At 40.1% G+C, this 26,804-nt stretch overlaps 1 protein-coding gene across 4 annotated transcripts in view; it reads left to right on the top strand.

The window, feature by feature from the left end:
* FILIP1 (filamin A interacting protein 1) overlaps positions 1-26,804 on the top strand; it is a 178,417-nt gene that overhangs the window by 57,906 nt on the left and 93,707 nt on the right. For 3 of the 4 annotated variants that reach the window (XM_081141309.1, XM_081141308.1, XM_081141307.1), the window contains exon 2: positions 14,278-14,559. The exons of the other annotated variant lie outside the window; for it this stretch is intronic. In XM_081141309.1, coding sequence (XP_080997435.1) covers positions 14,284-14,559 — 276 coding nt within the window. In that variant the 5' untranslated portion in view covers positions 14,278-14,283. The remainder of the gene's footprint in view (positions 1-14,277; positions 14,560-26,804) is intronic. 4 annotated transcript variants of the gene reach the window in all.

The following is a 26,804-nucleotide window of genomic DNA, read 5'->3' as shown; positions in this document are numbered from 1 at the left end:
CTCTAGGGTGTTTGGGAAAGTCTATGATGCAAGCCAAGGCTGGCCCCCACTTGTATGCAGGCTCTTGGAGTGGCTTAGAAGGGGCTCTAGCAGGAGCTAGCAGAGTGGGTGGGGCAGAATCTCAGGGGAACATTGGGGTGGGGTGTACAGTGTTAGCTAGGTTAATGGAGAGTGACTAATTGGTTCCTGCTGTGCCTGGCCAGCTAGGATGAAACACAAAAGAAGAAACAAAGGAACAGTGATGCCCACTGGTGCTTCCATCTCCAGAAAGAGTTTAGGCCCTTGTCCTAAAGTCAATTTAATTCTTCCCCATATGACCCAGGTGCTTCTCAAACTGCTGCTTCCACTATGGAACCAGAAACAAGTGAATTTGTGCAAAAGCCCTTTAAGAACATCATCTCCCATAGCCCTTTATCTCTCTTGGATGTGATCCCAGCTGGTTTACAAAATCAGATATTATAGGGACTCTTCTTCTGGGCATTGGTGCCTTGGGCTGGGAAGTCTGGTGTGAGGCTTAGACCCCCTTGCTCCTCAGGAGAGGCCACTGTGGTTCAGATATGGCTCCTATTTGTGAGTCACCACACTGGGTGTGAGTCCCAACCAGAGTTTGTACCTGCCCCAACACCTGTCTCTATGTGGCTGCTTCTTTACATCCTTAGTTATAGGAGTTCTGCTCAGCTACTCTTCAGGTGGTTCTCAAAGACGGTTGTTCTGTATATTTAGTTGTAAATTTGATGTGCTTGTGAGAGGAGGTGTATTCAGTGTCTTATCAACTCCATCATCTTGATCCTGCCTCCTCTTGGACTGTGACATATTTGAGGGAAGAACATGTTTTTCTAATTTATTTATTTTTGATTGCTTGCACCAGCATGGTTCTTGTGTGCTTGTTATTTGGTAAAATGGTATGCAAAAACAGCTTGTAGAATGGAATAAAACCCATAGTTCTCAAGCTCAGAAAGCCAGGGGGTTAATAGTAATAGGTCAGTGTGGTTTCTGCCTAAACTACTGCAGAACCTTCTCTCCGCCTTCCTCAGGTTAATTTAAGAGGTGGTCCCAGCGGTGTCTATTAGGCCCTCCAAACACTGTCTTGCCCTTGACCTGGCTTGAAGATCTCTTGATGCCTCTGTCACCTCGGCTGATTCCAACAGTGACCGGGCATAGTTCTGCAAACCCTCTCCCTGCCTCCTGCATGGCCAATTCTCAAAGAAAAGTCCCAGCTCCTTAGAGAGCCTTTCCTGGTGCCTCTTTGTTTCCACTTGTGCCTTTATTGTAGCTTCAGCTTTGGCTGCATGTCCGTCCATGGAGGCATCTTCAACAGCATATTCCCTCTCCTCTTGCAGTGTGATATTGCCCGTGGATCAAGTTTGTGATAGACTGCAGCTTTTTTCTTTTGGACAATTCCTTTCTAGGAGGTTTCTTTGATCACCCAGCACTTAGAGTCTGCCTCTTGCCTCTACTCCCCCCCTCCCCAAAAAGCATTTCTGCCTGCCATCCAGGCTTCTCCAGACTGGACCTAAACTCACATGGTTTCAGGAAACAGGTGGGTAATAAACAGGTGAAGCTGGTGGAGTGTTTGCATTTAAATCCATAGGGGTAGTCATTACTAAATATTCTCTTCTTTTTTACTTGAAACACAAAACTTTTCATGTAGCTTTTATTTCTCTCCTTAGATACAGAGAGGAATTTCTCTACTAGAAGAAAAACACAGTGCAAATGTAGTAATAAATAAATGTCAGTTGACTCTTGGATCTCAGTGTTCATAGGTAATGGAGAGTGGTAAGGATGAGTGGTGAACTAACGAGTAAATGCTCCATTTAAATGGGTCAGCCATGACTCAACTCCAGCTATATGTAGTTACATAGGAAGATAGACTCAATAGTGACAGATCCGATTTTTTTTCAGTAAAATCTGAAAAATCTACATTATTCTATAAAATCTTCTGATAAAAAGTGTCTGCTAAACACACACACACAAAACCCATATCTGCAAAGAGGTTTTGGCCTGTCGGGCATTATTCTGGAACCTACAAGTCTATACCCTCAAAACAGGGCCCCTGCTGGAAGATGAGTGATAATTAGGCATGTGGTCAGTCATGTAAACAGTTACAGTTAATGTCTGTTTTATTTTCCAGCTGAGTCTAGCATTTTTAGTTTATGGAAAGAGTAGAGAGTTTCTAGTTGAAATCTGTAGACATGCTGAGGCTTTTCTGGATCGATCTTAGTCTGACCTTGCCCTAGAGTGTTGGTTCTCAGTATGGGGGCCTGGGACTGATAGTATCAGCATCACCGGGGAACTTGTTAGAAATGAAAACTTTTAGGCCCCATCCCAGACTCACGGAATCTGAAATTCTGGGGGTGGGGTCCAACAATCTGTGTGTTTATAAGCCCTCCAGGTGATTCTGACGTACTCTGAGGTTTGAGATCCACTGCCCTAGGCCTTCAGAGGAGCTTCTCTGTCTGCAATATCCTTCTAGAGCCCCGGCAGGCAGGTAGAACCCTGGTCTTCCTGCTCTCCTACCCTCAACACCAGGTTGTAGGAGCCAAGATATGTCTGCTCTGTAAGCCCTGGGTTCAACTGGGCTCTCCAAAAAAGGAATTTTGGGCTAAGACACAAAATAGGATGTTGGCCCTTAGTAGCGGAGAAGAGGGGACTTGGGAATTCAGCATATTGAGAGGGAGAGGAGAAAAAAATATAGGGTGACCCCCAAAATGTATACACACTTTAACAGCTGGTAACTCACTTAAAATTCACTCTTTTTTAGGTATAACAAACACTAACTTTTATCATCATTCAAAGTGTGTATTCATTTTTGGGGACACCCTCTCTGCTTCCAGATTTCTTGCGCTCCCACTGCCATGGCTTATTTTACATTAAAAGAACAGCCTAGTGGTATGAGTTAAAGAAATCTTGTCTTCGCCCTACCTTCAACCCAAGCTCTTACAAATGGCTACTTCTGTTTTAATTTCACTCACTAGGGTTAAAAAAGATGAAGGAACACGGAGCTAGGGTAGTCACGCTGCTATGTAATTTACCTTTAGCCAGGTTGATTTCTCAACACCATTTTGAGATTCTGGGAGAGCGAGAGTTTAGTAGGTCGGTGAGGGGTCATGTGTGGGCTCAGGGCACACTTCAGACAAGCCTGGGCTGGGAAGGCCCCTCATGAGATCTCATTTTTATAATTTCAGTGAATGGCCTAGGTGAGGAACAAGAGTGGGAAAACAAGAAAAGTACCTAAAAGAGAGAGGTAAAGAGGGCCAGAGAAAGACAATAGATAGACTTGTATCTTTCCCTTTTTTTCTTTTTTCTATTTTTTAAAAAATATATCTTTACTGATTTCAGAGGGAGGAAAGGAGAGGGAGAGAGAGATAGAAACATCAATGATGAGAGAGTCATTGATCAGCTGCCTCCTGCACGCCCCCAACTAAGGATTGAGCCCGCAACCCGGGCATGTGCCCTGACCGGGAATGGAACCCCAGTCGCCAGGATCCTAAGTCGATGCTCAACCGCTGAGCCACGCCTGGCCAGGCTCTTTCTCTTCTTTTAAAAGCTCCTCATCAACCCCCTCTCACAGGTCCCATGTAATAATTTCATTCTTGGAAAGTCCCTGAGCTCTGGTTGCCACCAGGCCCCAGGTAGGAGTCTTATTTCTTGCTTTTCTCTTTCAGAGCTAGAACAGGAACCAGAGCAGTGCAATTTAAAGAAAAACTGCTTTACATCTATTGCTTGAAAGCCCTGTAGTGCTTTATGGTTTATAAAACTGTAACCAGTATTATATTTCACAGTTAAGACATCCCATAAAACTCCAGGACATAATTCTAATACTTTATTTTTTTATGACTGAATTCAACTTTGCCCTTTAGTTACCTCTTCTATACTCCTTTCCTCCAATCCCCAGCTGAGGTAAAGAACTTAACTTGGATATTTTCTGGTAAGTTGAATTTTATCTGGTAATTTTTTTTTCCAGATAAATTCAATATAGATAGGTCAGTCCTAGAACAAATCAGAATTCCATTTCAGTGTTTCCTTTCTCTCCTCCCAATCTATTCACTTCATCTCAGGGGTGTCACACACAAACTGTGCTTCATCTGTGGGGACATGGGTTTGCTGACATGACCAGCCTGGTGGAAGTAACCAGGTGGGAGCGCCTTCAGATTGACTGCTGGGCCGCTGCCAGGACAGGCCACATAATTTAGGGGGCCCATGCATAAGAGAAATGTGGGGCCTCTAGTTACAAACTAATTAAGAATTTCAAGACAGCAACAGCAGAACATTAAACTGACCGAAGGGCCCTGTGCAACTGCACAAGCCGCATGCCTATGAAACCGCTCCTACCTGTGTTCTCCGTGGTCATCTTCCAGCCCGGCTCCTGGTGAAAGTTATGGCCATGGCTCTTGCTGGGGAAGCGCCCTGTCTCTCCTGCTGTCCTGGGGCCCTGCCATTACTCTCGCAGGTGCTGCATGTTTTCTGAAGTGTAGCTGTGCCTTCCATTCTCCCCAGTTTGGATGGTCTGCGTTGAAGCCCTCTGCCTCAGTGACTCTTCTACTAGCGTGCCGGCCACCTTTCCTAGCTACCTTCCATCTCGCTGGGCCCTTGGCCACTTCTGTATCTCCTCCAAATACTCAGTGGACATCAGTCTCCATCACCCCCTTTGCAGAGACACATGCTGCTAAACCTGTTGTTTGCCTGCATTTCCTAGGGCGTGACTAATGCCAGTGGAAATCCTACTCTGAAATTTTAGCATGTCAGGTTCTTCCACCTTAGATCCCTCACACTTTGTGAAGGAACCCTTTATATATATATGTCCTCCCTCAACTTATCTGGAAGAGAATAGGATAGGTGGGCAAATAACATAACTACAACATTATTTCTTTTCTTATTTTTTCTTATTTTCAGCATGGGGGAGGGAGTGGCAGTGGCAGAAGCCCCATTTCCATTTCTCTCACTTTAAATGCACCCCCGGATCATATATTGTTACAGTCTAAATCAGGGTTGGTCAAATCCAGCCACACCCACCTGTTTATGTATTGTCTAGAGCTGCATTCATGCCACAACAACAGAGTTGAGTGTATGGAACAGAGGCCACATGACTTGCAAAGTCCAAAAATTAAATATTTACCCCCTCACAGAAGTTGTTTGCGGATCCCTGTGTTAGACAATCACAGTTGAAAATAAAGTGTCTTTGTCTCTGGTGGTACCTATATTGGGGTGTTGAGTGGGGTTTGATGACCCCATAGTTAATCTGCCACAGGTTAATGCCTCCTGCATTACTATTGCTAGTAAATACTTTTACACACATACAGAGAGTAGAACAGGCATTATGATTTCACATACATGCAGTGGGTAGAACAGGCATTATTATTCTCATTTCATTTTACAGATGGAAAAACTATGGGCTGGAGACGTTCAGTAACTTGTCCTGGATTACAGAAGCAGAGGGTATGGGGTTAGGGGTGGGGATGCAACTCTCTTGATTCCTTGGAGTTAATGGCGAACAGTCCCAGGAGGATTAAGCATATTAGGGAAAAAAATGCTAAGGATTTTGATGTACGAGGTCATGGGCCACCTTAAGGTCCATTGTGGGGCTGGGTGGCACGCTGAGGTAGAATGACTAAAGGGTGGAGAAGAAAGGTGGCTATGGATCATTAGGTTAGAAAAAAATTATTCCAAAGGCTGGTGCCTCATTCTCTTACATACTTCCTGCCCACACACTGAGCCTGAAACTTGTGCATTGTGGTAGCATGACATTTTAGATAAATTAAATTCCTAATGCACCTTAATTAGCTAATCTCAAGGTTCTTCTCTTTACTGTTCTCGCCAGCTTTTGCATGCATAGCAACTAAGTTCATGAAAATTGGTTGATTGACATAGAATTCACAGCCTCTTCACACAGCATCTTAATATCAGGTAAACCTTTTTGATGACCATGTGGCTTCAGTTGCTTTTATAGAATGTGTTTCAATAGGAATAATTTTTCCTTTTCTTCTTGCTCGATTATAAAGTAGCTAGGGTCTGTTTTTAATTTAGGCTCCCCATACACTGATCTGATCCAAGGGATGCTCAGGGACGGTTAGAAAAGACAGAAGTCAGGAGGAGTTCAAAACAGACACAACGCATGACCCCATACATTACAGCTGATTTTAAGTTGTTCTTTTATGTTAAGAAATGGTCTAGAGGTTTGAAAGAAAAGGCATTGAAAGGACACCTGACTACAGTTGGCATATGTGCAGGCAATTAGAATGCATGAAGTCATCGTCAGCACACAGATATGTGCAGTATTTCATTTTCTCTCCTGTCAGCATGAAGCAGTGATATCAGCCAAACCACTGCTCGTCTTTCTCCTCGTGGAGATTAATCCGTCTTGTTAACAGTGACCAGCAATTGTGATTCGCCTCACATTTCTTGAAAACACAATAAAATTATTTGAGAATATTTGTTACATAAGACAAACATATTTTTTAACAGGAAATTTTATGCAGTTGGCATAATGGAATGATCAGCTTCTGTGCAAACTAGATTTTCCCTCAATTTTCCTAACTTAAAAAATCAGTTCAATTTGTACCCAGTCTAATAGCAGTTGTTATGTTTCTGGAGCCTTAGTGACTTTTCCACTTCCAAAAAAGTCAAAAGTCAGAACTGCAACGGCAAAGTTACTCTTCAGTTCCTTTGAAAACCTCAAGCACTTCCATTTGATCCAGTGATCCCACTTCTAGGAATATACCCTAAGAATCCTGAAACACCAATCAGAAAGAATATATGCACCCCTATGTTCATAGCAGTGTTATTTACAATAGCTAAGATCTGGAAACAGCCCAAGTGCCCATCAGTAGATGAGTGGATATAAAAATAAAAGTGGTACATTTACACCATGGAATACTATGAAGCTGTGAAAAAGAAGGATCTCTTATTCTGTGAGACAGCGTGGAGGGACCTGGAGAGTATCATGCTAAGTGAAATAAGCCAGTCAGAGAAAGACAAGTACCACATGATCTCACTCATGTGGAATCTAATGAACAAAATAAACTGATGAACAAAAGAGACCCAGAGACATTGAAGCATGGAACAGACTGAGGGATCTCAGAGGGAAGGGGTGGGGTCAGGAAGAGATTAACCAAAGAACTTATATGCATATATGTATAACCCATGGACACAGACAATAGTGTGGTGAAAGCCTGGAGAGGGGGTAAGAGTGGGGTGAAGGAGGTCAATGGGGAAAAAAGGAGGCATCTGTAATATTTTTTAACAATAAAGATAAATTTAAAAACAAAAACAAAGAAAACTTCAAGCTCTGAGAAGTAGGAAGACAGTGTGAGGGCAGCAGTGAGGATGCGGTCTTAGAAGAATAAGGTATTATATGAGTAGAAATTAGAGGAAAGGATCTACTGGAATAGTAGGATTCTATATTAATTATTGTTATTTGCAACTATTTGGTGGATACTATACTCTGTGCCTCAACTTATTTCAGCCCCATGAAATGGTGGCTGTGAATTCATTTGTGTAGCAGTAGTTCTGATATGGTGGTAAAAGCTTCCATTCAGATTTCTTCATGTACATGGAAAATCCAAACATTCTATTCAGGCTTTCCAGGTACTGGCCATATTGTTTTGGACAGATATCTAAATCTCTCTAAGCCTTACTTGCCTTATCTTCTTTCTTTTTTTAATATCTTTATTAATTTCAGAGAGAGGAAGGGAGAGGGAGAGAGAGCTAGAAATATCAATGATGAGAGAGACATCCATCATTGATCGGCTGCCTCCTGCACGCCCCTGACTGGGGATCGAGCCTGAAACCTGGGCATGTGCCCTGACCAGGAATTGAACCTCGATCTCCTGGATCCTAGGTCGATGCTCAACTGCTGAGCCACGCCCGGCCAGGATGCCTTATCTTTTATAAGAAGAATAATTATAGTATCTACTTTATGGATTGTTACCAGGATTTCATGAGATGGTACTATAGATATGTGTACTTAACCCAGCATTTGGAGCATCATAAGCTCTTCAGTAAATGTCAGCTACTGTAATTGTGACTCAAGGTAATATTTAAGAATAACTGAGCAAATATATACTGCTGAGGCAAACCCTCAAATGATACATTCATTTAGACTTAGATCTCTAATTTAAAAAGATTTTTTATTTGATGGTAGATCCCTGATCTATTCTCTTTCTGTCTCTCTCTCTGTCTGTCTCTGTCTGTCTGTCTCTCTTTTTCTAGAAATCTTTTCCAGGTCTGCTGTTATCTTTCTTGAAGAATATTGAAGAGAATTTCATAAAATATTTCACCATGGTTTTAAGCTAGGGCACAATAATACTTTTCTATCTTGCCACAGTTACAATATTTTCCTTGAACTTTTTTTTTAAACTTATTACGTCTGACAGGATACAAGTCAAACATCCATTTTATTTGTGTTTTAAAAGGATATTTCCTTTGCCCCACTGGAATGACCAGTAAAGACATAAGTCCAATTGGCAAAGTGAAAAGGGAGTACCTTGACTTTTTGATTACAACATCACTGCAGTAACTTCAGGAGAATCCTCTCTCTTGAATTCTAACATTCATAAAATTATTTAGAACTTTCAGTTGGTCTGAATAGATCTGTCCTGGTAGAATGAAAATGCCTTAAATAAACAACAACCTTGGTTATTTTTGAGGATTTTATGAGTATAGCTCATGAGAATCGAAAAAAATCTCTTAACATGGCTTGTTTCATAAGTAGGATGAAGAAAATTTTAAAAATTATAAAGGAAATTTAAGGGCAAACCTTGTAACACTCATGGACAGTCTTTGCTATTAGAATGAGTAAAATCTCATGAGAAAATGTTCGAATATTTCATGAGCTGGGATATTTATAACCAGAGTGACCCAAGTAAAAAAGATATGAAGGAATAATCTGACATTGATAAAGAATGAACTAGTTGATTTGACTGGCCTTTAGCACCTTAAAACTCACATAAACCTAGAACAGATGTTTCCTTTTGCCTTCATTTTGGGTGCTTTAAGTATTGTCATTCTTGTTTAAAAGAAAGAATTAGGACTGTTCCATGCTAATGTTCTGGAAGCTCACCGGCAGGGGTCTTTTGCCAGGCCACACTGTCAAAAGTAGGCCTTTCCGTAGTTGTGTGCTTTCCTTTACACTATGTGCTATAATTTTTCCTTATAATTCTGTAAAGTAATTTAAAAATATAATTTATATAAATAAAATTATTGTGACATTTCACCCTGTGCTCTGGGTAGGTTCTTGCAAAAGTACATAGATAAAATAAAACCAGGAACAGACAGGGGTTGGATACTTGGGAAGCATGGGAAAGCTGCCAAAAGCTAATTTAAGCAGAAAAGAAATTTCTGTTGGTGGTAGGTAGGAATGGGAGTATTGTGACCTACGTTGACTCATAACATGAAAAGACAAATCTGAAAGGAGCTGAGAGCAGGAGGGAAAGTTCTAGGGAAAATTCAAGGTCACGGTTGCTGGAACTAATAAGGATGGGTACTGGAGTGGGTATGCCATTGCTGTAGACTTCTTTCTTTTCCTTTTCTTTTTACTTGTTTGCATGCTCTAGGAATACTTATTAGTTCATCACAAATGACCCAAAGTCTTCATAAACATTTTCTGATTCCTAGGATATCATTCATCTGACAGTATGGTCTGGTTACGGCCCAGTTTGGTCTTTCTTTTCTTCACACTCTAGTCAGCAAATTCCAGGCAAAGTATTGCTGACTAATTACTACGAAAGGAAAAGTAAGTGTATTTCATGAACTATGATAGGATAATTTGCTTATTAAAGAGAAGAATCTGTGTCCCAAATGACATTGATTGAAAACAAACAAACACATTTATGGTTCGTGGAGTAGCAGCGAAAGCTCTTAGATTGCCCTCTGCTGCTTGAGGTGACTAGTCTGTGAAGAAAGGATTCAACTATTCTAGTTTCCACACTGCACTCTTTTGTGAGGTCTCAAATGGCTCATTTGCCCAGCGACGAGAGCAAACTGTTAGCTTAATTATATTCGTCTACTAGTTAAAGTTAATAAAGCATTCAAAAGGCAAAAAACGAACAAACAAAAAACACATTACAAATCTGATGTGAATCTTCAGTGTATTGAAACCTTTCTCTTGAGAACTTTCTTTGAAGGATATGCACTAAGACGAAGCAAAGGCATTCTTGGCTTCTTTCAGTTTATTATCTACATGTTCCAAACTTGCAGCCATGCGATCAACTATTGAGAAGCCCGCGGAGCGCCAGGTGCCTTTCCTGTTACCTGTCTGCTACTCCTCTAAGCACAATGGACGGGATCTGGCCAACTCTGATTAAATGTTTACTATTGTTCGGCTCCGGGGCTTTTCACACAATTAGTCTGTGATGGTCTCTGTTCAGACTTTGCATCCTGTTTTTATAACCTGCATCCTTAATAATTGACCAGGTTCCTTCTCAAGAAGATTTTTAAATGATTCATCATTTTACAAGTTCTGCAGTAGGTTAATAATTTTAGAAAAAGTATTTTTACTTAGCAAACTAATTTCAATTGTGGCATGAATTTTGCAGAGTGTTTATGGAAGAAGACATATGGATTTCTCCAACTCTAGTGTGAAGTGAAAAAACATTGTCTTAGTAAGCATTTGTAAATGTTTCTGGATCATCTGATTTACAGGGTGTTTTCCTCCTTCCAAGTTGCATGTGATTAAGAACTTAGAGGAAAGCCCTGTAGTGCGTAGATATTTGGAATCAGGCAGGGTTTCAAACCCTAGTTCTTTTATTCACTAGGAGTAGCTGTGTAATCCAGAAAAATATATTGAATCTCTGCAAACTGTAGTGACTTCATGTTTAAAACTGAGACTTATAGCACCTACTTCATAGGGTCGATGTGAATATTAAATGAGACACTGTATGTAAAATGCTTAGCACACTGTGTAACACTTAAGAAACAATAAGTGAGAGCTATTGTAATAAGGAAGACTATGATAATATCACTAGATGTGATGCATGGAAGTTCATTATTGTCTGGACATTTTCTCCTTACAAAATAGAATAAAGTGGCTTAAGGTGGACATTACTGATGATAGACTTGGTCACACTATTGAGAAACTATGATTTTCTCCCTGTTACATGTTGCCTAATTCCTTCCTAAACATTACTTGACTAGTTATCTGAATACTTTTGCATTCCTGAGATAGAACAGGTGCTGATTGCTGACTTTGTTGTGGAGATGAAGATAGTAGACTCCATTTGGCTTATCAAGAAAGGACCAACATCTGTGTGCACATGTCAGAGGAACGCAATGAATGTGAAATTTCAGTGTCACAGAGGAAAAATATTTGCTAAGACATTAACATCATGGGTCTAGCACATGAGATTTTCCATCAGCTAAAGCAAATTAAGGTGGGAGAGAATAGGGAACTCAAGCTTTTGACCTGATATAATTAGATAATTCTAAAATGTGTTTTTTCTGTAATGGATTAATTCTGTAATTAATGAATTCAATAAGTAATGTTCATTTGTTAATTAATATAATCCTGTAAAAGCTATTAATGCTACAAAAAATTATTTTTAAATATTAATATCACACTAAAATTTTTAGAAAGAACTAAATATGGAATTGGTATAAGAAAATACGATTTTCTGCATGTTTGCAAATACAATTGATTAAATAAATGCATGTAACATACAGATAATTATGCACTTTTCCTATTTTAGGAATATTCTAGTGCTGTAGAGACTATAAAAGATACAGAAAATCCAGGGAAATAAGACATAAACCCATGCTACAGTAAAATACAAGTGCTGTGTATGATCAAGGCTAAGTATAATTAAGTTTAATACATCCACCCTCACTTCCTGTGCTTTGAGAACTATTGTCTGGAATTTCTATTAACCCATGATCTAAGTTGAAGTTGTCAGATCAATATTTGATGTGCCATTTCTAAGAGCCTTAAGATCTTATGGAGAAACTTATTTCAGATAAAAGGAATTCATATGTGGTGTGGTGTCGTAGGGAGTCACAATTCAATTTGGGAAGCCCATGTGTCTTAGTTGTGATGTGTAACAGGTCAAGAGTTAAACTGGAAACTTTCTACTCATCACCTCTTTTTTCTTTTTTTTGTCTTGGGGTTGAAGGCAGCCCACTCTGCCCACAAACAAGCTGTGATGAAATACAGTAGATCCGCTCTGAAGTGCTCTGGTTTCCATCACAAAGAAACATCTCTTCTTTCTTCATCAGAGAAGCACGAAAGATGCTCTAAAATTCCAAGAACAGATTGCTGAGTTAACCAGAAAGCAGCGTGGGAGTGTTAGGGCCCACCTTTTCTGTCTGTGCTGTTCATAGTTAGGGAGCTGTAGAAAGTTCACACACACAATATAAGAATTCACTTCAAAAAAGGAATGTGAATGTAGATTTCAAGATTTGTTGAAAGAATTGAATATTCGCTATCTGAAAGGAAACACCGCACTGTATTTATTTTTCTATTATAAACCTAGTGTTTTGAAAAGCTTTCCTTAGCTTCTTATGTATGCTTGGGTTCATAAAGGATATTTACTTTCAGAAAACAACATCTCCGTATTTTATCTGGAATGAGTAATGAAAATCTTTCTGCTTAGCTGTTCAAAGAAAAAACTATTTATACTGTGAGTTTTAAATAAACCCATACACTGACCTAATATATTTAAGGGTGCAGGCAAATTTTGTAGTGCAGCCCCCGGGATATTAGAGCCTCTTCACAGCACGTTGAATCCTAGCTTTTGAGTTCAGTATGTTTGTAACTTACCTGCTGGTCAAGTCCTTTTGCTTAGCGACTGACAGATAATCTGTAAAACATTCATTATGGAATGACTTAAAGGTGCTCCCCAAGGGACAAGTTAGCTGCTGCTTTGTCTTTTTTCTTCATTTTACTCCCCCCCTACATACATACATACATACATACATACACATATATATATACACATATATATGTGTATATATATATATACACATATATATGTGTGTGTATATACTTTATCCTCAGCTGAGCATATTTTTTCCATTGCCATTCAGAGAGAGTGGAAGGAAGAGAGAGAGAGAGAGAGAAACGTCAATGTGAGAGAGAGACACATCTACTGGTTGCCTCCCGCTCTAGCCCCGACTGGGGCTGGGGCTGGAGCCTGAAACCGAGGTACGTGCCTTTGGCTGGAATCAAACCTGGCACCATTCAGCCCTCGGGCCGACGCTCTAACCACTGAACCAAACCGGCTAGGACTCAAATACATTTTTTTTAAATTTGTTTTTATAGTTGACCTGTTTTCTTCCAATTTTCTGTGCTCTTATTTCTGTAAGTGACTGACATTAAAGAAAACAAGCATTTGATTTTGAAAAAAAAGGCTATGGAAAAATAAAATTCCATATCACTGAAAACTACACTGCCTTCTTCGTTTTTCCCTTTTCCTCTCTCCATTTCAAGCCCCTCCACCCTTTGTAGATTTCTCTGCACATTGTAACTTCCATTTGGTTCCTGGCAGGGTTTGAGCCTTGAATTTTCTGATGGACTTAGAATCACTTAAAAAAAAAGAAACTTTTTATTTTACAACAACTTTAGGTCCACAGAATTGTTGCAAAGATAATACTGGGGGTTCCCAAATACCCCACACCCAGTTTCCTCTACATTTAACATCTTACCTTAGAGTGATACATTCATCACCATCAATAAAGCAATATTGATACATTATAATTGGCTAAAGTCCATACTTTATTAATAGTTCCTTGATTTTCCCCTAATGTCATCTTTCTGTTCCAGGATCCCATCCAGGATGCCATATTACGTTTAGTTGTCATGTATCTTTAAGCTCCTCTTGACTGTGACTGTTTTTCAGATTTTCCTTGTTTTTGGTGACCTTGATAGTTTCAAAGATTATTGGTCATGAATTTTGTAGAGTGTCTCTCAAATAGGATCTCTCTGTTGTTTTTCTCATTATTAGACTTGGGTAATGTTTGAGGGAGGAAGACCACAAAGGTAAAATGCCATTCTTATCACTTCCTGCCCAAGATACATACCATCACATGACTTAGCCCTGTCGATATTGACCTTGATCTTTTGGCTTGAGATGTTTTTCAGGTTAGAATCACATTTTCACTCTTTCTTGAAGGCCGTCAAAGCATTTTCCTAAGATTTTAATGATATATTAAAGCTATAAGGAAGCTAAGTGGGACTGACCTTTTGGTTTGTCTTTACTGGTGGTATTGTAAAGCTGCAATATGTTTCTAAGTAGTTAGAAAATAATAATTTCAATGATGCTAAAAACATCTAATCTTTTTTTGTGTTAGGTGGGAATGAGATCCCGAAACCAGGGTGGTGAAAGTTCATCCAACGGGCATATCTCCTGCCCCAAATCCTCCATCATAAGCAATGTTGATGATAAAAGTCTCTCAGAAGATGCAAAAAAGAAGAACAAATCCAATAGAAAGGAGGAGGATGTCGTGGCCTCGGGAACTGTCAAACGACACCTAAAACCATCTGGAGAAAGTGAAAAAAAGAATAAGAAATCCTTGGAGTTATCCAAAGAAGACCTCATCCAGCTACTCAGTATAATGGAAGGAGAGTTGCAGGTAGAGTCAAACTTTCTAAACTATTATGTTTCTAGTTCCTAAACTATAAGAGATGATGAACCTCTCACTGGATTATGAACTTCATGGGGACAAGGTCTATGTTTTTCTTATTTCTAAATCCCTAGTGCTTTGCACTGAATATATATTTTTTGAATGAATGAATAAATGAATAGCTGATTCCAACTTCAAGCTTTTCTAGAAGCAGAAAATTTCTTCATGCTATTATTTTGGTAATAATTTAACACAGGTCCCTCTACTTAGTAGTAGAAAATCAATGAGCTCAGCTAATTTAGCCTTTGACTATGGTTGAAAACTAGAAAAGTCATGATTATTAGAAGGCAGAGTTAAGATCCAGTGCCCCTTCTGATTTTTTTCCAGAAGGTAGAGGAAAAGAGATAGAGGGAAAGAAAGAGGGAGAAACAAAGGGAGGGGAAGAGAAAGAAGGCTTTGTTTTAACACTTTTTTGTTTAAATAGCTTTACACTTTTCTTATTTTTTGTAACTTTCAGCTTTAATGTTCTAGAATGTCATAGGCATTGAAATGCACACAAATACACAGAACACTGTACTGTGAAGACCCAATACAAAGCATTTTCAAGTTTATTATCTCATTCAATCTCAATAAAAATGTGGCATCATTAGCTATATTTTATAATGAGAACACAGGCCCAGAAGGGTTAAGGGTTTGTCCGGATCTCACCTTCAGCCTCCTGCTTATTGGTCCAGTGCTCTTTCCACAGAGTGTTTTCACTAAACTTCTGTAGCTACCTGAGCCATGTCCCCAATTCAGTATATGTTCTTAAGGATCCAAGAGGGAGTTGGGATTCTTCTGAGTTCCTGAGCTTTAGACAATTATATTTCTGGAAGCAGGGAAACCATAACTTTTTTTTTGGTGTGTCTTGGGGGCTGGGGTGGGCGGAGGAGGAGATGACTTATTAGCGGACCCCGCTGCTTTCCTTTTTGCTTTCGTTAGGTTCTCAGCTTGTTTGAGCCTCTAGGGCAGCTATTTTCGCTGCTGTGCCGCAAGAATTTTTAAGACATGCAAATACCAGGCAATTTAGTATCTCACCTCTTTTCCCTTAGATTGTCAAATTAATAAATTACAACGGCCAACACAATAGCTGTCCAGTGTGAATGAATCAAAATTATACCTATTTTTTTTGGTCAGATTGGCAAAAATATATTTTTTGGCTTGCAGCAGAATTTAAGTGAATAGTGTGCCATGAGATGAAAAGGTTGAACATCTCTGCTCTAGGGAATTATTAATGATTGTGTGAGATAAAACCTTTGTTTGGAGCTGTTAGCATCAGAGTTATTATTTTCAAACTAAAGTATGTGAGCTAGCCTCATCTGTTCCTGTTCTCATCTGTGTGTGCACTTAGATAAGGAAACCCCTGGGGTAAAGAGAAATAGAAAACATTACAAAACTCAAATTTAAAAAAACAAACCTGATTGAGCTTACCATTTACCTTTGGATAAAAATCACATTTGCATTTCACAACGAATGATGACATTTTCCAGAGCACCACCATTACTAAAAATAGCTTCACTGCTCTCAGAAATGTGGTTAATGTTTTGTCTACTAACATTTATTGTGTAAGGAAGCAGAATATAATAGTTCAACTTTTTAAGCTGCCCCCAGTAGACATTATTAACCTGAGTGAGGGTACAATGGTGGCCTTGGATATTGTCACAAGGCAATGTCATCAGTTCATTTCTCTCCAGGCATGGTGGCCTGTGTGAAGCCTGTGGCTCTTCTAAGTTCTACATATCATGGTGGATTCTGAATGGCAGTTAAGATTCATGCAGCTTTTATGTTCATGGTGTTGCCAGATATGAATCCATAGCCTAGTCTTTCAAAATACAGGGTGAAGCAGGCATAGGTTCACAGTTGTTCACAAGGAAAATAATACAATAATTAATAAATAATAATACGAGAATGAGCTTCGGGTTTCATGTACTCACAAGTGTAAACCTACTTTTGCCCCACCCCTGTATAAACCCATACACCCAGGACATCAAAGAAATTTTCCAGAAGACTCCAAAGAAATACATTTTGCTCTCCATTAATTTTTAGGAATACAGCACACCTTATTTTACACAATAGACGCATTTCTGAGCAGCAATAGATAAATAAAACATGTAAGATATCTGTGGGGAGGTAGTGAAGGAAAAGAAACATGAAAGACCTGGTATTTTGAGGAATTCCTTGGTACATTAATTTGCAAAGCAAATAATTCATTCTCCACATACTTTCACATACATATGTAAGTATGTGTACTTGTAAATGCAGATTTTGCAATATTAGACTTGTTAAAAATGAGGAGGTTCTTATATTTAGAGCTGCAGATATATGTGCTTGCAGCAGACACCTGCACTTTATTAGCATCGTCACATGGGAGTGTGTGTGCTGTAGCTAAGAGTGGGAGGCACTTGGCATTAGCAAACATGAGTGGGCTGGTAAAAATGTGGCAGCTATGTGCCAGGTTTGCCAGAGTAAAGATAAGAAAAAATCTATCTAAAGATTTGGTATTGAGAGGAGAGGCAGGGATATGCCTGGTGAGGCAGGTTACCCCAGCTCAAGCCCATGGGCCATTTGGTCCCACGTGTAGGAGCATTTAGTGTGCGGTCTCCCAGACTTTCAAAGTCCACCTAATACTCTCCCTTATGGGGTGGCGGTAAGGGACTCATATACCCTTACTCTAGAGGTGTTATTCCAAGGCCCTATAAAATATTGGGACTGACAGGCATGTTTGAGGTATCTTATTTACCTCTTTTATACTATATATGTGAAACTGATACTCAGACAACTGATATGACTTGCCAAGCTTGCTCAGCGATTTAGTTCCATTTGCTCTAGACCTAAATTCCCTGTCTCTCAGTCCCATGTCCCTCTCACTATATCATTTATACTCTAGGGATGTTTAAGGGTGGGTTCCTTTATACTAATCCTTTGCCTTCAGAATTTCTTTCAAGGAAATTTACATTGTGAACTTTGAGTCCAAAGCCATTTTGTGAAGATAAAACTGTTTTTAGGTAAGAAAAATCAAGAAATCTTTCAGATCAAGGAGGTGGACTATGAGCCATGAAGTTTGGTCATGATCTGGGTAGTGAGAAAAACTGGGAAGACAGCAGTGCCATGTGGCCCTGGGCTGGGCACTGTACCACTCTGGGGGGCTTCATGTTCACTATTCTATGTGGGTTGCGCCCTGAAGCTGTGCAACAGCTTGGCTTTGTGGGGACTGGAACTGCTAACGAAAAGAAGTAGGGTGACACACAGAGAAGAGGGCTTAAAATATTGAGGAGATAAGAATATCAGGTCTGCCTGTACGCTGGGAAGTGACTTGGGGAAAAGGAGCCGGAGGCTCACACAGGCTTTTTATGCTGATTTCTCTTTCACAGACTCCTTGTTGGTCTCTTCATTCTCTCCAACTCTGTATCCAGGGTTTTGGACATTAGAGATAGTTCTGTATATTTCCTGGTTCGAGTGGTCTGACTCCTTTGGAGTCTGTTGTGTGATCTATGGGGACTTGTTGAACCAACACTGTAAACAGCATGGCCTTTATTGTTAGCACTGGCACTTTGCAAAAATTTGCAAATTTGCTGTTTTGTTTGCTAGTCCAGGCAGCCAGTGAATTCTTGAAGTGCACCTTTAATGGACATGTATTAGAAATGGAGTTGTCCTTCCCAGGGATCTTAGCATTTTAAGGAACATTGGGCTAGAACTAGTGATGTCATGACCCTTGTCTTGGAGAGGAACATCTTCCAGGCTTTTCAAGTCACACCTTAGCAGACGAGAGCTTGTTTTAGCACAGTGACTGGCTGGCTTCGTCGGCGTAGAAGTAGCAGGAATGTTTTTCATTATTACATTTGTGCCATTGATTGCTTCCAATAACAAGTACTTTTTAATAAATTGAAACCTTTTTACTCTCTGGGTGAAGAACTGGTAACATATTTCCCAGACTAAACTGAAAATAATGAAATAGAACACCTAGACCATTATTTGGGCACCATGATTAATTTCCCTGTGTAATTGTCCAAAAATAGCACTTTAAAGAAGTCATTCATTTTGGCTGGACTAAAAATGACTAAGGTTCAAAGGAAATGGTACTCACATCAAAAAGCCATAACACAGAAAACTTGGCAGAAGGATATTCTTATAAAATGATTAAAAAATAAGTTCCTTGGCCAGTGTGGCTTAGATGGTTGGAATGTTGTCCTGTACATTGAAAGGTTGTGGGTTCGATTTCCCGTCAGGGCACATACCTGGGTTGGCAGATTTGATCCCCTGTCAGAGGCAACAGATCGATGTTTCTCTCTCCCTCTCTCTCCCTCCCTCTCTCTAAAATCAATAAGCATGCCCTCAGGTGAGGATTAAAATAACAACAGGATCCTAATTCAGTCTTTCTCTTGATGTGAAAAAATATTTAGCTATTTTATGTGGTAAATTTCCTTGATGTATTCTACTTGAAAACATTTTAGAAAAACCAACCTCAAACGGGTTTCATCATTTTTCCCTTTGTCCTTACAGTTAGTTCTCTCCTACCTGTGTGTAAGGAAGCTCAGAGAAAACTGGATACCATAGCTAGATAACGCGCCACCATTCCACCTGGCTTTGTATTTTCCAGCCTGAGTCAGAGACAGAGTCATCCATACATTGAGAAATCTACCTTCATCCTGGGCGACTGGCAGAAGAATGTGTTGTATTTCAAAGATAATTTATGGAATAGATAGTATGCCTGTGGAGAGTTAAAAGTTTCCTCTCTCCTCTCCTTCTGAGGTCCCTAGCCATTTTCTTTACTATTGTTCACTAGTTACTCTCTACCACTCCACCACCTACTGTCGGTGAGCCCTCTATCTGTACTTCTTTCTCAACAAGAGTTCATTCATTATTAGGGCATTAATTAATTAATTAATTAATTCTAGATTGATTAGTCACACAATATTTAAGAAATATTGCTATGCTAGAGGTCTGAGGAATGCAAAGATGAATAATAATAATACTTGTAGCTAAAATTTGATGAGTTCTTATTATGTGTCAAGCATGGGTTTAGGCACTGGTTATTACAGCAGTCATGAAAAAAGAGTTTATGACCTGATAGGACAGATGAGAATATATAGCAATGAATATTCTATAGAGTAATTGAAATGCAAATTATGGGAGTACAAAGGAAGGAAAGATTATGAAAATCTCAAGAGATGAGTAAAAGCTTCATTGAAGAATTGATCCTTGAAAACTTGATAGATTTGGACTGGTAGAGATTAGTGTAGGGCCAGCTGAGCAGAGGGGGAAGGTATGTTCATCAGTGAACAGTATTGAATCAGTGGAGTAGTATTTGGTGGAAGTAAAACTATACCTCCATTTGGAGACTACAAATAAGACATGTGAAAAACAATAGTTAGGAAGGGTAAGGATCCCAGGGGAGTGGAGTAATGCAGAAGCCAAGGGTGTCAAGATTGTCAAGAAGAAGAGAGGGGTGTATCGAGCATATCGGCAGAAAGTTTCAGTTGGATTTGACTGAAGAGTGTTCATTGGGTTTGTGAATCTGAAGATCACCGGGAACACTTGCCGGAGAGGTTTCAGAGAGTTTAAGCCTATTTTCATTTGTTTGAGAAGTGAAGGGAAGTTAGAGAAATAGAATAACATGTTCTGTTGAAAATCCAGGAATTTAGAAAAAAATTTTTGTGAGAGTTATTCAGATTTGTGTGTGTGTGTGTTTGCTTTGTTTTTTGGTTTTAAACATAGCCAAAGAAGCCAAATATCCCTTTTCTTTAGCATAGCAGTAAATTATTTGTTTGGCCCAGAGTATGCCCTTAATGTACATTTGTTGATCTCCTTTCTTGAAATTACCATGTTGCTTTCCTCTGCTTTTGAATTTTAAGTGAAACATATGATTACTAAAAAGTAAAAGGCTAATACAGTGTGTCCTGACTGCGAAGGCCTGTGGGGAAGTGTAGAACGCAAACGGTTTGGTAGTTGACCTTATTGTGTTGACTTTGAGTCTTGATTTAGTTCTGTCTGTATGTTAACAGGTTGTTGTGATAATTATTTTTAGCCAATAAAGATGTTGTCTGGAGAGCCATGGATAAGAAAGGAGGAAAAAGATAAGTAGCAGCTAGAAGGAAACTCAGGTTAAGGGAAAGTTTTTAAAAATGAAAGAGACTTTGCTGTGTTTATGGGTTAAGGGGTTATAGGACCAGAAAGGAGCAGAGTCAAGGATATAAGGAAGAGCAAAGGTTTTGATCAAGCAGAATCTTGGAAAAGGCAGGAGGGAATCAAAGGTATGGTTTTGGGGATGACCTTGGGTTTGCCCTTGAAAAGAAGGGAGACCCTACATCTTTTGGGGATGAAGATAATGTTTGTAGCAGAGCAGTGGGCTGTTGAAGGAAATCTCCCTAAAGCTTCAGCTTTCTCAGCAAGGAAAAGAAATTATGTTCTGCCCGGCCAGTGTGGCTCAGCAGTTGAGCACTGACCTATGATCCAGGAGATTGTGGTTCTATTCCAGTCAGGACAAATGCCCGAGTTTCAGGCTCAGTCCTCAGCAGGGGGCATGCAGGAGGCAGCCGATCAATGACTTTCTCATCATTGATGTTCCTGTCTCTCTCTCTCCCTCTCCCTTCCTCTCTCTAAAATCAATAAAATATATTAAAAAAACAAAAAAAGAAATTATATTCTGCAAAAATGAGGAGACCTGGGCCAAGTAGTGATCTTAAGGATAATTATGTATGTGATGTATTGCTGCTGGGGGTGGTGGTGCTAGAGGAAGGTGATTATGGACAAATAGGAACATTGATGTGTGGAAACACCATGTGATTCAGCCAGCAGAGACACCATGTGTTTGCAGTGGAGCAGACTGTTTCGAAGCCTGAGTGTAAAAGGGGAGATACATTACATAGTACCGAATCTAAGGTTGCAGTTGTCCAAGTGGCAGAGGTGAAAGAAAGTAGAGTGTGTTGGTGAGACAATGCTCAGGAAGAAAGAGGTGTGGGGAGGAAAGAGCAGGGCCATGGGGGGAAGGGAATGTGAGGGCTGGAGAGGCCTGAATTTGGGCTGTTGGTACTTACATTTTCTGTGTGCTGCAGTTTTAATTAAAGCAAGGTCTTGGGTGTGGTTCTGGGTGTAGAAGTGAGGCAACTAGAATTAATGAGATCAAGGAATGGTAAAGTTAAGATATTGGCTAAATCGCCCACATGAATGTTGAAACTTCATAGGATGATGGTAGGATTTGGAGCGGAGAGCAAGTCTGTTTCATTTAATAAATATGAGGGTTGGGGACTAGAAGGTCAGCAGATAACTGCTCTCAGGCTACTTTTTCTGAAGTGTTTCTCTGATCATGTCATTCTGTTTTTAGGAATTTAAAAGAGGTCTCTAGACCCTCTCTGACTGAAATTTAAATTGCTCAGACTGGTCTGAAAAAGCTATTTATTAACTGGCACCCCCTTAGCTATAAAAGCTCATCTTTAGAATTCTTTACCATGTCATTCTTAACGTCTGCAAAAGACTTTGAACTATATAAAGTAAAAGTGTCATAGTATAGTATACGTAATGCATTAAATTAATAATAATGGTCTCGCTGTGGGACATTTTCACAGTGGAACACTGCTCGGCCATAAAAACGAAGGAAATCTTACCTTTTGGGACAGCATAGACAGACCTGGAGAGTATTATGCTAAGTGAAATAAGCCAGTCAGAGAAAGACATGTACCGAATGATTTCACTGACATGTGGAATCTAATGAACAAAATAAACTAACAAAATAGAAACAGACTCATAGATACAGAGAACAGGCTGACTGCTGTCTAAGGGGAGGGGAGAGGGGAGGGCTGGGTGAAAAGGTGAAGGGGTTAAGCAAAGAATCAACAAAAAACAAACTGACACAAGACGGAAAACAAAACCTCATGACCAGAGGGAAGGGGGTTGGGGGGTGGCCGGAAAGAGTAAAGGGGGGGTAAATGGTGATGGGAAGGAAACCTGACTTGTGTCGGGTGTTGCAGACACAATACAGATGAATAGGTGATGTATTCTAGAATTGCATGCCTGAAACCCATATAATTTTATTAACCAATGTCACCCCAATCAATTAAATTTAAAAAAATGAAAAAAACCAAGTAACTCCCTTGGGGATGGTGACAGTTCAGATGGGATTACCTGGTGCAACCAAGCACAGTGAGCGTATACTGCAAGGGTGCCATTTATTGTTTTTTTCTTTGGAGATGGCTGTTTTCTTTTTCCCCTAAGGGAGTTCTACTTGTCACATGGTAAGGCTTTCCGTGAATCTCTGCTTCTGAAGAAGGGGGCTTTTAGCTACTCCGCATGGCTTTTAAAGCTGATGACTCACCTGCACTTAATAGGCTCCATCCTTGGCGTCTCGGGCTGAGGTCACCCTGAGCGAGGCTGCCCAGTGAAACCTCACACCACCGACATGGTCGGCGTGCCGAGAATGGTATGTCTTTGCTAAGTTTAGGAGGCAGCAAAGAGACAGGTTGCTTTCTGATTAAAATCAGGACCAGATCTGATTTGTTGTTGAATCCAATGCTTCAGAATTTCAAGTGTCTGGTAGTATTGTCAGTGTTTTGGCAAAGAGCTTCGGTGTCATTCTTCAGTCAGAATATTTTTAGTGCTCCTAATAAAACCAGAAAGTTGGCTTCTGGCAGTGAGAATAATGCTCTCGGTGGCACCATAGGGGAGGATCTTGATTTTACTGAGAAATGTAAAAACATATATTAATAAAGAAATGTTCCATAAAATAAATATATTTATTATTTTATGACTCTCTGAACATGGGAAAATACTATATATAGGCACTATGTGAAAGATGGAGATTTCCCCCCTAAATGTATGTAACCTGTATTTTTCTAGTGAAACTGATCTCTATTATTAGTAAACAAAACTATATCTAAATATCCAACTTACGTGTATAAATATTTCCCAATTATTTGGGCATCTGCTCTTGTTACATGGAGCCATTTTTACGTAAAATTAGGGTTTGTGCAGATAACTGTTATGAGAAATGTTTGTTATATGGAGTAGAATTGAGGCATAATGAATTCGTGATTCCAGAAGGACTTGGAGAGGGAAGATCCAGATAGAGAATAAAAGGAAAAAGTCAAGTCCAAACATAGACCTTAGAGAACGCCCGTGACCGAGGGTGGGAAGAGAGAAAAGAAATGGCCAGAGAGGGAGAGAGTAGGCGGTCAAAGAGCAAGGAAACGGATCAGAACTGCGGTGCGTTGCGGGTGCAGGGAGGAGACAATCTCAGGAAGGAGACATTTCCAGAAGTGGGCACACGTCAGTTATTGAGCGGACATAAAAGGTGACGTTTCAAAGGACTCACCTTTATATCAGATGGCCGGCGTCCAGAAGCTTGGCCAAACTTCACCTTTGAGAAGTTTGTAGGTAGAGAAAGGTGGCAGGGCGGGATCTGAAGGAATAGTAGGAGAGGAGACACCAGGACACTTTAAAGGAAATTCCAGGCGTCCTGCCACTTCACCCAGCAATAAGGAAATTATGAAGACAGTTTTTGGGGCAGGCACCATCTAGTCCCTGGCTGAGAAAGCTCTGCCACTAACGTTGGCCTAGCACATCCAGTGAGGAAATACATGAAGCGGTGCAAAGGGTAAGGCAACAGGTAGGAAACAAAGCCAGAATGTTCACCCTCACCCGGTGTTTCCTTGGGACATCCTCACTCTTGGTCACTAGGCTGAAGGTTCTGCCAACGCCGATTTCTGGATTCAACATGCAATACTTCTAGAAAAAATTTAAGCAGTAATCCACTTTTTGTTTGTTTGCTTTTTAAAAAAACAAAACAAAACACACAAACTTTATATTAACCAAATGGAATTCCAAAGTAATTTTCCAAAAGCATTTATCTACACCGTCCTCTAGGAGTCTGCAATTCAAAATAGCTCTGAAGCCTGGCCGGGCGTGGCTCAGCGGTTGAGCATCGACCTAGGATCCAGGCGATCAGGGTTCGGTTCCCGGTCAGGGCACATGCCCGGGTTGCGGGCTGCAGCCGATCAATGACTCTCTCATCATTGATGTTTCCAGCTCTCTCTCTCTCCTTTCCTCTCTCTGAAATCAATAAAGATATATTTAAAAATAAAATAGTTCTGAAAAGAAAGATATGGACAGGTAGAAATTTTGTGTAAAATAGTTAAACAATGTAGAAAATGGTGGACACAAACTTACCTATGCGAGGATACAGGTACCTGACTAGGATAGAGGGAGAGAGGGGGAGTAGGCATGTAGTCAGGAGAAGATTAGGAAAAAAGATCCTAAATATTTAATGTCCTGATTTCCTGGTAAACGGAGACCTTGAAGACAGTCACTCCATGTCTAAAGAGCACTAGGAGTTTTGCTCAATCTTGAGCCTTGTATGTAGGAAGTTTCCAGGCCCCGATAAGCTGGTGACAAAGGTCACGGAAGAGCAGGAAGAGAGGAGGGAGGTTCGGCTTCACCTAAGTTAGGTGCATTGTTCTGGTTTACACTATTCATATGAAACATTTTGGTAATTATTAAACGGTGGGTTTTTTTAGAGTAAAGTGCAGAACTGCATATCTAGACCATGGTGAATTTAAATAGATTGTGTCTAAATTAGCGAGCTGTCACTGTGGCAGCACTACTTGCAACTGCTAGCCACCTGACAGTGTTTACAGATTCCTGGTCCAGCCTTTAACCCCTTCTTTATTCCCTCCTCTCTTCCGAAGAGTTCAGAGACACTCCTGAAAGTCACTGGCCAAAGGCTTAGTAGATAAAGAATTGCCCTTTTTTTAAGTGCTTCTTTCCTCATGATCTTCCCTTGCTTCGGCCCCAGTGACCCTCAGGAGGCCTTTCCTGGTACAGTGATGATGGAGGGTTTGTTCTGAACCTTGTGTGACCTGTGGCGTCCTCAGGCTTGCAGACGGGGTTATGAGTACACACGAGGTGTGGAATATTTTTCTTTGCAAAGCTAACTGGTCCAGGTGGTATTTGAAATCTGACTTCATGAGCATCCTGTCAACCAGTCATAGACCAGTCTCAAAACACATAAAGGGCTCAAAGAGGCCCTGGCTGGGTGGCTCAGTTGGTTAGAATGTCATACCGATATGCCAAGGTTGTGGGTTCGATTCTTGGTCAGAGCACATACAAAAATCAGCCAATGAATGCACAAATAAGTAGAACAACAAAATCTCTCTCTCTCTCTCTCTCTCTCTCTCTCTCTCTCTCTCTCCCTCCCTTCCTTTCCCTCTCTCCTCCCCCCTAAATCAATTTTAAAACATTTAAAAAAAGAGCTCAAAGAGACTCATGTTACATGGTTGTCAACAGAGAAATATTTTATCCAAACCATCCATATTTAAAAGAGAAAGCAAGGCACTGACGAAAATTGTTGAAATCATTTTCCTTTGATATTAGTACATAATCGAAAGGATATAAACTTTGATTCAAGAATATCATTGGCACTTGGGTCTGTTTAGCTAACATGCGAATCTATTTGGGCACACAGTCTTGCTCTTCAACAATGTATATGTTTGTATTGGCAGGAAAGAACTTCTATGGACCTTTCTGAACAGCAGCCATTAATCTCTAGTGATACTTAGTCCCACGTTAAACATTTCCTGATCAAGGGCCTGAAAGGAAACCAGAAACAATGTGCACAAATTTTAGCAGGCCCTGCTCTCCCCCTGCCTTTTAAAAGTAGTAATAATGAAAACACATTTGCAAGTCCATGGTTCTATGGGGAATAGCTAATTTATGAGGGAAATCAGCGATAAACCAAGGGTTTGTATGTTCCTAAGCAGATGTAGGAAACAGACTCAAGGGCTGAAAAGCAATACTTGCACCGACGAAAATTAGTGTCCCTTGAATAGTGGTGTTACTGTTTTTGAACCCTAAATGGGTCTGCCCTAAGTTGACCTATTACAGTCCTTGCCATCTTGCAGTAGTGAAATTTTTTTAATATATGCTATATGTGTGTGTGTATGTATGTGTGAATGTATGTATGTTACATAAATATATACACACACATAACTATATACATATACTTTTTTAAATTAGCAAACTTTTTTTTAAACCTAAAAACAAATAGTGCGTAAGGTGAACTGTGTTCTGAAACAATCAAAATGTGCACACCTTGTTTTTTTCTTTAATGGAATGTAAGTTCCTCGCTTTGAGTTTACAAAGGACAATCGTTTGAGTGCAGATAAGATCACAGTTGCATACAGAGCGTGAGCCCTGTGTATTTGTTATCTTTGCAATATTTGACGTGA

The sequence above is a fragment of the Miniopterus schreibersii genome (assembly GCF_964146895.1).
Source record: "Miniopterus schreibersii genome assembly, chromosome: 6".
Taxonomy (NCBI): domain Eukaryota; kingdom Metazoa; phylum Chordata; class Mammalia; order Chiroptera; family Miniopteridae; genus Miniopterus; species Miniopterus schreibersii.
The sequence above is the reverse complement of the archived record's forward strand: the minus strand, read 5'-3'. Positions and strand labels throughout refer to the sequence as shown.